Source organism: Histoplasma capsulatum (assembly GCF_000150115.1).
Source record: "Histoplasma capsulatum G186AR genomic scaffold supercont2.4, whole genome shotgun sequence".
In the NCBI taxonomy this organism is placed as follows: Eukaryota; Fungi; Ascomycota; class Eurotiomycetes; order Onygenales; family Ajellomycetaceae; genus Histoplasma; species Histoplasma capsulatum.
The window spans coordinates 2,487,499-2,499,581 of record NW_025544804.1 but is presented as its reverse complement, the minus strand read 5'-3'; the positions used below and the strand labels follow the sequence as shown (position 1 = coordinate 2,499,581).

The following is a 12,083-nucleotide window of genomic DNA, read 5'->3' as shown; positions in this document are numbered from 1 at the left end:
TTTTCGATATTATCTGCAATTTGCATTGCGTAGTTTTTTTGCAGTTGGATTTTAGCATTTGGTTGTTAAAACCAGGTACATTTTGATTGGCGAATCGGGGATGAGTTTGCTTTTAAAGTGTATTGAATGGTGCGCGCGTAGGGGGATTCTGGAGAGGAAGGAGAGTTAAGGAGGAAAGAAAGCTGGGGATATTGATTCTCAGTTGTTCAAAGTATCTAGCAAAAGATCGTGCCGTGATTCAGGGGATAGATTGTAGGACATGCTACTTCATTTTCTCATTCCACATATTGGGCGCATTGCCATAATAATCCATTTCATTAAGACGACTCCCGTCAAAATGGAATTGCGCCTGATAAAAGAAAAGGGATTGGGTGCGTTCGGGTTTCCTCGAAGGTCTTATTATGTTCAGGTGTTCAGGAACACCTATATTGATATTTTCAAAAGGAGCATTTGCAGTTCATATTTCCTCGAGCTATATCCACGTGGGCCCCCCAGTGCAGGAGGAGGCTTCTGCTATCATCACTAGATGGAAGACGAAGCATATCATATTTGGAAATGGGGACTCTCTTATCCGGGGCACAGGACCCATGTCTCGTACTATGCGGGAAGGGCGGTGGGAAAGAGTGATTCTGGAAGTAGGATTAGCCAGTATAACGCATCGGGCGAGTGGATTGAAGCATAGGAGTGTTGAATACTAGACGCGAGATCTTTTCCTACATGAGAGTCCCTGTCAATTTTCCAATGATGTAAGTGTAATGGAATGGAGCTCATTAGAAACAAGAATTGCAAAAAGGGCACCCGTTTCTAATCAAAATGGTTCCACGGTGCAAACAATTTTTTGGGCGAAGAGGGTTCCAATAATGAACACCAACGAGGAGGAATGTCGCACCTCATGTGGTCCAAAAAAAGGCCATGAAATGAAAACGGGAGAAGTGGGCTTCCTTGCCAACAGAGGTCGATACGTGATGGAAAAAAGGGGCTGATGAAGACGCAAGGGCGAATGTGAGGATGGGTAGATGGGATGATAGAATACCTGAAATTCAACTCCATCCACCCATTTTGCAGTAAGGACGCTTGCCAATATCAGTTCGCAGTCAAAGGGTGTCCCGCCGATTTCCCGTATCTGATATCACAAAAGCGATACAGGATTTAGTTTTTATGCCCTCTCGTGGGGCCCCACAGAGAAGAAGCTATGCAACGGTGCAATGTGGCCAATTTCTCGACATCGGACCTGCGATACATCGAAGAATGGGGCGGGTGTTCCCATTGGAACATTCCCGTACTGCGTGCGGAGTAGACGTAGCTTGCACCCCCTGTAGGAATTTGCCAGCAACACGCGGCAGAGATGAATATAGATGCCGTTTTTTCCAGTTGAGCGGCATAGGCACAGAGCTCTCCAATCCAAACGGTGCCTTGATATCCTATCAAAGCCTCCCTCCCATCTACACCGCCACCTTCTGTGGCCTCCAGGGGTTGGGGAATTCACGCTGGCGTTTCTCATTCGGCGCCCCGACTTTTTAAGGAAAAGCAAAAAGGGCAAGGAAAGGAGCAGACTGTAGCAAAACCAATGGATAGCTTCTTAGCTACATCGCGCTGGCGAAATCACGAGCGAGAGAATTCGGAAGTGAAGAAGTAACTGAATAAAGAGGCTGGCTGATTACTTTCATATGGTCAGTCTCTCCCACCGCGGTGCCTCTACTCCGTGCAAGTGAATGGCTCGCCACCTATCTATCCATGGAAGGAACCTGGTCTTCCGCCGTCGGCTTCCCAGTAGCGCGGACCGGCCTGTGACCAGAGGTGAAAACGATTCTGGATATCCGTATGTTCTCTGACCTGGTTGGCTCATGCAAGGGTAGAGACTCCCGTTACTCAAGCATTATCATTTTAGCATTTAAACTAAGGTAGTGGCTAGTAGCTTTGTTCCCTGAATCTCTTTTCCCATGTGATACATCCAGTTTTCTCACGACTTTCGGGAGTAAGCGACAATATATGAGGCTGGGAGACATGCCAAGTGGCGTTTCTGCTGCAGAAGTGTTGTTATCATGGGTACGTAGTACTTTGATTGGGGAAGACAGGGGGTATTGAAGGAGGAGAAAGACATGATAAAGAACTTTGCCCTCACTTTCCTATCGTGGAAAGCTAGCACGGCAAAACAAACGCTAACCCAAGCCGCGGGACAGACAGCTGTGGCAAACCCGCGACGAGTGACGAATACCATCCAACCAGCACGGCGATCAGGAGGAGCGTTCCCCTCCCGTCTGGCGCACTGTTCTCCTTGCTCTCCTGTCAGACCGTCTCTGGCCGGCAGGGTCTGAGGCTGGTGGTATCGAATTAGATTTGCAAGTGGCAGCTTGAGGATGAGGAAGAGGATCATATCCCGGCATCTGAACGGGGCAAAGAAGCTAACTGATCATGCTAACTCGAATATCAACAAACCACTGAATATTAATCCTGGTCCATTCGTTTCCACATTGACCCAACCATGAGGTTAGAGATGACAATGGAGCCAGGATCAACCAAGATCCCGGAACGTAGTGAACCCTGCGCCACCCGTCCAGTGGCTGGATATATGGGCGGGAAAACGGCGAGGTGAACGGGAATGCGGAAAACAGGATTCCTTCCAAAAGAAACGAGGAGAGGGGAGACAAGAATACGTCCTCTTGTCGTGAATTAATCCATGTCCACCTGGAAAGAAAGAAAATATTGCATGGTGTGGCATGTACGGAGGACTACTTCCATCCTGTTTTTCAGCTTATGAGACGCAGAAAATGGCAGCCGGCGGTTGAGCCAGGGCGAAACATCGGGGAGCTTTTCCTCGCGGTCCAATTACCCTTGTCATCATTATTCAAATGAAAATAACCAGAGCAAAGGATTGAGGATGATATCCTTTGCCCCCTTGATAGTAATAAGATAGCTGAATATATTCAGCATCCCTGATGCTGTGGCCAGCATGGTCATGTTTGGGAAGACAAGATGACGAACTTCCCAAACATGACGAAGAATGAGGCCTAAGCCACATGCATTGCTCAGGAAGACGATACAGGCCTCAAGCGGACATTATTACCGTAGGAAATACGAAGATAGTCTGGTGAGTTGAATTGGCGGGTGTGTTCCTTGTATCCGCAGTTGTCGCTGTTGTCAAAGAATTTTTTCTTTTCTTTTTCGAGACTGATGAAGTTGGGAAAACGCCAAGCAAATCCGGTCTTAAAAAAAATCCAAGGGTAAAACCCGAAACAATGGGGCTGCCGATATATCCACTGGCGATCGGGTTTTAAGAATAAGGCACAAGCGAGCCGGCTGAAAAATTTTGTTTCCTGGCTCCCGCTAAAGAAAAATCCCCGGAGGCAAAGGCACCAAATGCAGCTACTGCTTTTTTTACTTCTGGGAGATCCCACAAAGTGCCGAATGTCACACTCCCATTGGCATCATGCTACAATGTTCGGCGAAGCTAAGCTACGGCCCTGCACTAGCAGGGATTCTCGCATGCAAAGAGGAAAATTTTTTCAAACGCTAGTCAAGCAATGGCAGGTGTTTTGACCCAGTTCATTGGAGAACTCACCTGTATTGAAAGGCGAAGTGAAAAATTCATGCATAGGGCTTGACATGTTGCATGCAACGGAGGGCCAGTGCGCATAGGGCAGACGCTTGAAGAAAAAAAAATGGGGAAGCGAAGTGTTCTAGAAGAACCTGGTTGTTTCTAGAGTGGTCGAGTAGAGCAAATTTCAAATCACAAATCACTGGTTCGCTTGTACATGTATAGAGTACCTAGGTGTGGTTATAAAGATCAAATGACCAAAATATTATCATCATAATCATCATCATCATCATCATCATCATTATTTACAAAATAAGATTATGTGACTCCCGCTGAATTTCTCCGAGTGGTGGGGAAATTATACACGGTCGCTTCTCTATAATTCGGCCGAGTGTAATCTGTACTCCGTATTGATATTACATTCCTTTGCCTGGCTTCCAGTCAGCAGATCGCCAGGGTTGAGAGGAAATGATTCCAAATCCCATCCAAATAAATACCCAAAGGATCGTTGCCGAAGAAAACAACAAGCCACAGATCGGACGCCACATTTTTGATGCCTGAGGTTGGCAGCCGACCCACTTGTCAATAGGAGCTGCCCTAGCTCTATCGCAAATACCACCACCACACGGATCGACTAGTGGATTGTATTACACAGCTAATGGTGCTGCACATTTCTTTTTTTCCTTTTCGCTCTGTGCTTGCACTAGCCACGTAGCTGTTTGCCGGCCGATCTTGCAATAATAATCCAGCTTGGAAAGTGTGGCCGTGAAAACCAGCCACATCAGGGCACCGAATAGGAAATGGATATGCTTCCGCTTTGCCTAAACGAGCGCTTCCCCACAAAAAGTATCCAGATTCACAACAGCTATGGATCTGCAAGATGAGGCTAGTTTTGCTGCCCTATTTTTCAGATCTGCTGGAGATGTGGCGGTGCAAGATGCAAGATGCAAGATGCAAGCATGCAAGATACGATAACAACCACAAGCGAACCACCCAGCCAGCGAATACCTACTTGCCAGCAAGAAACCAGGTTTTTTTTCTTTTCTTTTCCAGATAGCTGTATGTAGGAACCCGCATTTTTGACTTTGGCATATAGGTTGGCAAGTAGGAATGACCCATGTCTACCATGCTGGTGGCGTCGCTAAAGCCTGCTGCGTTTGCAGCTTGAGACGCATTTGTTGCAGCAAAAGCTCTCTAACTTTACATAGAGTACGGGGCACATACAGATTAGATAGGCGAAGATCTTGCATCACAATCTGGCTAACTCTTAGTGTGAAAATTCAACAAAGATTTCCACGGGGTAAACACAGCGCTTTGCTTTTGTTTTTCCGTCTTGTTTTGATTTGTCCTTTCTTTCTTTTCTTTCTTTCTGGGGGTCTTCGTAATTCAGCTTGTGACTTCCTCTATTATGCAAGCTAGGTAGCATCTTTCAGCTTTGTATGGAGTACAGTACTTGCAGCTCCTTCAATAAAGTTGCATATGGATATGGAAAGAAGAATAGGCTTTGTTCTCGCGTGTGACCAAAAAAGGCCTTTTATGGTTTGCGGGAGGTGGAGTGTGCTTAGAATGAACTTCCAAAAATCAGGGTCCATTATGTACCAGCTCCTTCAGGCTGTTTCGTATTTCGCTTTGTATTAAATAAAACACTATTTTTTTCCCCTCTTGTAACTGATACTGGCAGCCATTATTCTTTTTTTAATGAATATTATTGTTCAATTACTAGTATATATGTAGAAGTGGTTTCAGAATGCCAACATCGAGATGCATTGTCTCAATTTAATTGATAGCCTTGAAAGGAATAATAGTTGACATGAAACAAAAAAAAAGCCATTCTTCAGATGTATTGTAATGTTAATAATGTTAAGCAGTAAGTAAGTATAGATCGTAGCAAATGGCAAAAGAGATAGTTAGGTATTATGCTTCTTTTTTCATTCAGTGGTACTTGGTATTGATCAGTTACATGGAGAGTTTTGAAGTATGTGTTTGCAGCCTGAGAAAGCATATCTGAAAATTTGGTTTCGGTAACTAAAATCAGGGAATTGGATGGCCGAATTTTACCCTATGTTTGCAGCATGTGCAGTCGAAACATCAGGACTTGTCATGGTCTCAGGATACTTGATGATGCTGATGCTCATGATGATGATGATGACTCGGTACTAGGTTCATCAAAAGTTGTCACTTGACCCTCACAGAGCTTGCGATGGACGATCTAGATTCAACTGCTAAATAAAAGTGGGTCCTTTTGCGGTTGAATTTTTTGAAGGGCTTTATTATACTTTTCAATTGAATTTTTTTTTCCCTAAGTCTCTGACAACCCCGGAGAAAACGAAAGGTTTAAACAGCAGGTTTCCGAAATAGGAACCATTCCCTTGCCGGCATCTAGATGGTGATGGCGATCGGGTTGAAAAGAGCGAAGTGCAGTGCAGAAGCTTTGGTGATCTCTGGCAGATAACGAGTGGCTTCCGGGGGTGTGTGGCTGGTGGCTGAGCAGCTCGGTTACAGTATTTTATTCCCATGCTTGTCTGTATTCAAGGTATTCAAAAGCGGTAAAAATTCAATAACAAGTAAATTATTTGAATCTTTCAACCGAATATTATTGCTTCGGCTAATTTTTGTAAAAAAAAAAACATGGGGCCCTCCTCCCTGCTCACACCAACGATCTCCTTCCTGACGACTTGTTCATGAGTCTGACCCAGAATATACGGGATCTTGGAACCGCAAAGATCTAGTCTAAGTTTTTATCAATCAATCGATAATCTCCCATCTAATTCCGTCGAGTTGGCTGCAGACTTAAGAGCACCCCTGCTCATAAATTCGGCGACCTGGCACTTTGCTACGTACGCATCTACAGAAAAACACCCAGCAATCGCTTCTTTCAATTCAGCTGCCTCGTTCATACATACGTGTTAGTAGTATCTGCCGCGGGGGGTGTCATGACAGCAGCCTCAATTTTTAAGAGCACATGGCTCTTTCTCCCGGCGAAAGGAGTTAGCGGGTAGGGTGTCCGCAGAATAGGGCGGCTATAATTCCGGATCAGTTTGGGATTTCTTCGAATTACACACAACGTTGGACCCGGCTAAGCCGTCGCAGTGTTGAGCTCCGATTGGCCCAATGTCTCAACGAACCTGCAAACATGATTCATGATTCAAAAATTCAATCAGATTTAGTTCAAACTATACCAAGATTTATCAGCACTGCATTCATAGATGGCAGTCATCCGTCGGCTAACGGCGGATTGATTCAGTTTGGATGGATGAACAGCAAGACTTTTGACCTGATACAACGAGCGCAAGAGCGAGTGAGTCTGAAGTGTTTTTTTTTTTTTAAAAAAAAAAAGAAAGAAAAAAAAAACCACACCTAAAATTTCCCACCTCCGAAAAAACACCGAGAAAAATGTTGCATTTGAGTTTTTTCAAGGGCTAGGATGTTAGTCCCCGTGACGGGACTCCAATTTTTCACTTAACAGGCGAGTGGACCCTTGCAGGCTTCCGAGTCGAGCCTGGGCTACCCTTGTTGTTGCACATGCACATGCACATCACATTCATGGATATTACCGGATTTAGTTCGCGAGGAGGAAAAGATAGGAATGCAAAGGAATACACAGCCCGGAATATATCTTTCCCTGCAAAAAAGCAGAAGATAATAGAAGTCCGGAGAACAGAACTGACAGAACATGTCAGAGACGCGAGGATTTGATTTGAATTTTTTCTTTCTTATTGTTTTCTCTTTCATTTCCCGACGAACGAAGCCATTCTGTGAAACTTCAAGGCGTAAATTGTGAACTTAAAACCTAATGGTAATTAGGGGAATTTCTCCTTTTTAAACCTAGTTGTAAAAGTTCAATTTTATATGGTAGCATGTCTTGGTTGTGTTAGCACCACCACCTAAAACGGAAAGGGATTTGAATGATCAATGCAAAGTGTATTTTTGGCGGTGGGTACACACATATTATAGTTATAGTGCAGAAGAGCAAGGACTGTTCAGATCTTCCTAGTAGAACTAAGTTCATAATTTATCCCCTGAAGGTTCACCACATTCGGCCCGATCATCTCCATAGGGCTGAGGATTTAGCCGAGTCCCGGGGTCTCTGGAGCATCGATGTCGTAATTTGTTTTCTTAGAGGTATCTGTCACTCCTTGGCAAACTAAGCATGAAGCATTGGGTTATGCTACTTTTGCCTTGATTTTAATTTTTTGCTTTTGCTTTTGCTTTTGTGTTTATTGTTGTTTTTATCTTTATTATGCTTTTTTTTGAGGGAGATTTTTTTCCATTTTAACTTAAAACCAGGGCTGTTGTAAATCGTACAGTACATGAGCAAACAGGGAAGTAAGTAGCAGCTAAAAATCACCATGTTATTTGAGTCCTCATCTTTTAGTGTCATCGGACATAACGCCCATTTTTTTACATTTTCGCCATGTGGCAAAAGGACCACCACTTGTTTCATCGTAGCGGGAAAAAAGCATGGGAAATGAAACCCTCCCCTATCATTGTTGAGAGTACTCACCGGTGCAGAGAGAGCACTTTGCTGTTCATGATCGATGGTTCCTTATCTCGAGATTTGATGTTTCCCAACCAAGGTTTTATACATGTAGATCACATGAAGGGGTTTCATCTTGTATTAACTATCTTTTTGTTTTTATCTCTACCCCCTTTTTTCTCTACCCCTTACCTTTGTGACTCCCCCTTTTTATACTGCCACAGAGGGGAGGAACATAAAAATCAAATTATAACAAAAAAGGGAGAAAAACAAAGCTGACACGGAAAAATCAATTCGGCCGTAGCGCTTTTGCGACGCGTATACAAATGGTGCTTATGTATCATATCTAACTAGTACGTGGCTGCGGAGTCATATATCTATCAAAGGGCGCTCGTCATGCTGACAAAAACAAAAAGAGGGTTCCTCTAGACAAAGCCCAGCTGGGAGAAGAAGAACGAAGAATGAAGAATGAATGGGCAAGAAATGCTTTTTTCGTGTTTACATAGGTAGTTTTACTTACTTACTTACCTACCCGTAGCCTAAGTGGGGTGGTGATAAGATTGATAAGTTTGAATAGTTATAGTTATATATTTTTTTTTTACAAAGAAAAGATGAATAAAAAAAAATAAGCCCAAATCCAATCCAAACCAAACCAAACCCCCAAAAAGGAAACTAGTTTTCCAAAAACGGCAGAATCGGATGGGTAGTTCGATAGCAAGCCTGATCGGTTGGGAAAAAATTTGTCCCAAGCTCCGAGCCTGCGCCAAGAAAGACAGCAACGTCGAAAACAAATAGTTCGGAGGTCCGGTTGATCGATAGAGCGAGGGCGAGAAGTGGCTGTGCTGCAAAAAACAAAACAAAACCAACCAAAAAAAAAAAAAAAAAAAAGAGAGCACACAAAACAAGGGAAAAACCCGCTAGTAAATTCTATACATTTTGTGTATTCGGGGATGACCGAGCTTGTTAAAGTTGGATTCACGCCGCATTAGCCATATTCGTATTAGTCTGATTAGAATTCGGCGAGGGCTTGTGCCTGGACAACGCAGGTACCTGCATGAGCTTGACAAGATGGGTTTCTTTTCTTTTCTTTTCTTTCTTTATTTTTTTTTCCCACCCCCAGGTTATTGTTGTAGATCTTTCTTCTTCCTTCCTTTTTCCACCCGGGGATCCGTCAACTTGGCAAATGACGGAGTCAGATCTGAGCACGGTTCAGACATAGCCATAACCCCGTGCTGCTCCCTTACTACCTACAGGCAGTACGGGCACAGAAGGGTTGTATTGTATACAGAGTAGTACGGACTTCCGTCCCATTGCTTTTTTTGCGCCCGGTTTCGATCCCCACCACGTGCTCTGGCCGACTGGGGATGATGCTCCAGCCACACACAGAGTGGACCCAGACTTTGTTTGGTTGATTTGATTGAAGCTTCCGAAGCCCACAACTCCGGATTTAGGAGTATATCGGTGTTTTAAAAAAAATTAATAAGAGAAGCAAATGACTGGCCGGCGGGCGAGGAGTGGAGAAAAAAAAAAGATTTGCTAAGGCCTTGGTCGTTGATCTTGACCAGACGGGAACAAGGCGACGCTAAACTTCGAGGCTATCCCCTTTGAGTAGCCGCGGTTTGGATTTTTAGTTGTTGGGGGCCAGGCCCTTATTATTATTATTATTATTATTGTTTTATTGTCGCTACGGTGCTCTTGATTTTGTTGCCGAAATGCATTCACGGGCACGCGACCTTCACCTCGTGGGAGGAAGAAAGGAGCCGGGAAAATATAATGTGGCGTTTTCTTTTTTGAAATTTGTTTGTAGAGAAGCTTCCAGGTGGACTCATCAACTTCAACTTCATTTTGGTTCCTATGTTGTTTTCCAATAATAATAATTCTATATGAAATCATGCATAAAACAAGGTGTCCTGGTGCAATCGAGAAAGCAAAAGGTAAAAAAAAATAAAAGTTTCTCGTATCTGCTCCGGCGTCCATAGGAAAATGTTGTCTAAGGAGTCTCCCCGAAATTTTAAGTTGCCAAGCCATGAATATCAACGAAAAGGAAGTTCTGTCATTCTGGGCGAGCCTGAAGTGCCTCTATTTGCCTCTATTAATAGTTAAAGAGTTTAGTTAAAGTTCAGGGCAACCCCCCCCATCAACATTTGTCCAAACTCTACTCTCAAAGAGCAAGTTCCTACAATGGAACATGTACAAGCACAACAAACACAGCAAGTGATAAACTTCTTCTTTCCATCCTTAAGATTAAATTAAATCTACAAGATGAGGGGATATATGTACAACTATTATTTTTATTTTATTTTTTGCTTTTAGCACGAGGGGGAAATGATCGGTTTGAGGAATTGGATTATAACCATCTACATACATAGTTAACTTAGTTAACTAGCACAGTACTGTGCATAACTAGATGATTCCTAAGCCAAAAAAGTTAAGCGACGTTCCGCATGGTTGACCCGAAATTGACCCGAACGAAAGGCTTTAACTAACAGCAATTCGTCGGGTGGTCTGTCCATGCGAAATCAAGTGAGGATTTAGTATTGAAATCGGCTGTCAGTGCGTGCGTAGGAGGTTTAAGTGTGTGTCTATGCGCAGCGTTGGAGTCGGTATGCTCTTGCTTTGGACAGCCTGTCTGTTGGGACAACGCGGCTGGAAGGAACATTTTGCCGCAGAAGGACCAGGCCGGTGGTTCTTGGCGCTTGTTGGCGATGCCAAGCCATGCCATGACGTCATCCCACAAGAGCAAGAAGCGCCAAGACCCCGGCGGAAAAACTCGAAGGTGGCCCCACTTTTAGGCCTCCGGGTGGCTTCGATGTTTACTCCCTGGAGTTAGATTCCTACTGGGTCGCTTTGATGCTTTGCCGTTACTTTTGGGGGGCGTTTAGGCGTTTGGGATATCGACGGCTTGGAAAATTTACTCAGCCCTACAAGAAGTTGACAGGCCAGCACGGAGTTCATTGAGCCGGAGATCGATGAGTTTTCTGTTTGCTTTTTCTTCAACTCTTCCCCTGTTGCTGTCCGTTTCGGCTGGTGGATGATTCCAAATGATATTCTTCTGTGCCAAGAGCCAGAATTTTGTGTCCTGAGTCGAAGACCCGTAGTGGGAGTTACCAAGGCCGAGCAGAGGATAATGAGGTAGGTTAGGTAGACAGACACTCTCGGAAACGCTTGTTCCAATGGGATCGCACTGCATCGTCACCAGCATCACCGGTCGGTCATCTTTCAAATGACGGCAGTTGGGGTAATTTGTAATATATTCGACTAGGGATCTTTGGTTGATAATTGCCGGGCTTGAGCGCAGAGGGTTTTTTTTTCATTATTATTTTATTATTATTTTATTATTGTTTTATTATTTTTTTTTCTCATGTTTGCTGACGATATTCGGTGCACCACCAAAGCCGGATTGCCGAATCCCCCCGTAGCGTCACCCCTGACAACATTCCTGTATACACGTCGCAGAGCCATAGTTTTTGTATTTCCTCGTTCCCCTGTTGGCCTTCGCCGAATTTCAGACTCCCATTCCTGTATACTGATGAGAACACGGTTGTCCGTCCTGGGTGGAACGGACGTTGCTGAACAAACGCATGCACAGCCGCACTCTTGGCCGGTTTAACTTTTCTGCTTGGCATTCCAGCTGTTTTTGCAAAACGGAAAAAAAAGAAATACGCAACCGTGGTAACGCTGAGTCAGGGAAAACGCAAAAAGGAAACGGACCGGCGTAATGTAATGACAGGGGTTGGCGACGCACGGGAAAATACGCCAAGGATACCGCCAGTGACGTTGTTTTGCGCACCCACGATACAAATACCGTAAGCCAGCCCGCCGGCGCAGGAGCATCGAGGTGTGTGATCTATCTATATAACCATTACCACACTCTCGCGGCAACAACAAAAGACGGCACTCCCTCTTCCACAACGACAATTCGCATCCAACACTGCCACGGTTTCATCTGGACGGTCCGCCAAAACAATCTCTTTCTTGTCCCCCTTCCCAACGAATCCCGCCTCCCGTCTCTCCTCCCCTTGGACCTTCTGCTTTGACCCGTCGCACGCTCTCCGTCGTCCGCGCTTTGGG

General features: G+C 44.5%; 2 protein-coding genes across 2 annotated transcripts; one reads left to right on the top strand and one right to left on the bottom strand.

The window, feature by feature from the left end:
* Positions 1–717: 717 nt before the first annotated feature.
* Positions 718–1,636, top strand: HCBG_03885 (uncharacterized protein; the record flags this gene model as incomplete). Its single annotated transcript, XM_045430934.1, has 3 exons — positions 718–746; positions 1,095–1,408; positions 1,431–1,636. The coding sequence occupies 3 exons, from the start codon at positions 718–720 to the stop codon at positions 1,634–1,636; spliced, it is 549 nt and encodes a 182-aa protein (XP_045289077.1).
* Positions 1,637–1,960: 324 nt separating this feature from the next.
* HCBG_03884 (uncharacterized protein) lies at positions 1,961–2,374 on the bottom strand (the record flags this gene model as incomplete). Its single annotated transcript, XM_045430933.1, has 1 exon — positions 1,961–2,374. One exon carries the CDS (start codon positions 2,372–2,374, stop codon positions 1,961–1,963), a length of 414 nt encoding a protein of 137 aa, XP_045289076.1.
* Positions 2,375–12,083: the final 9,709 nt, after the last annotated feature.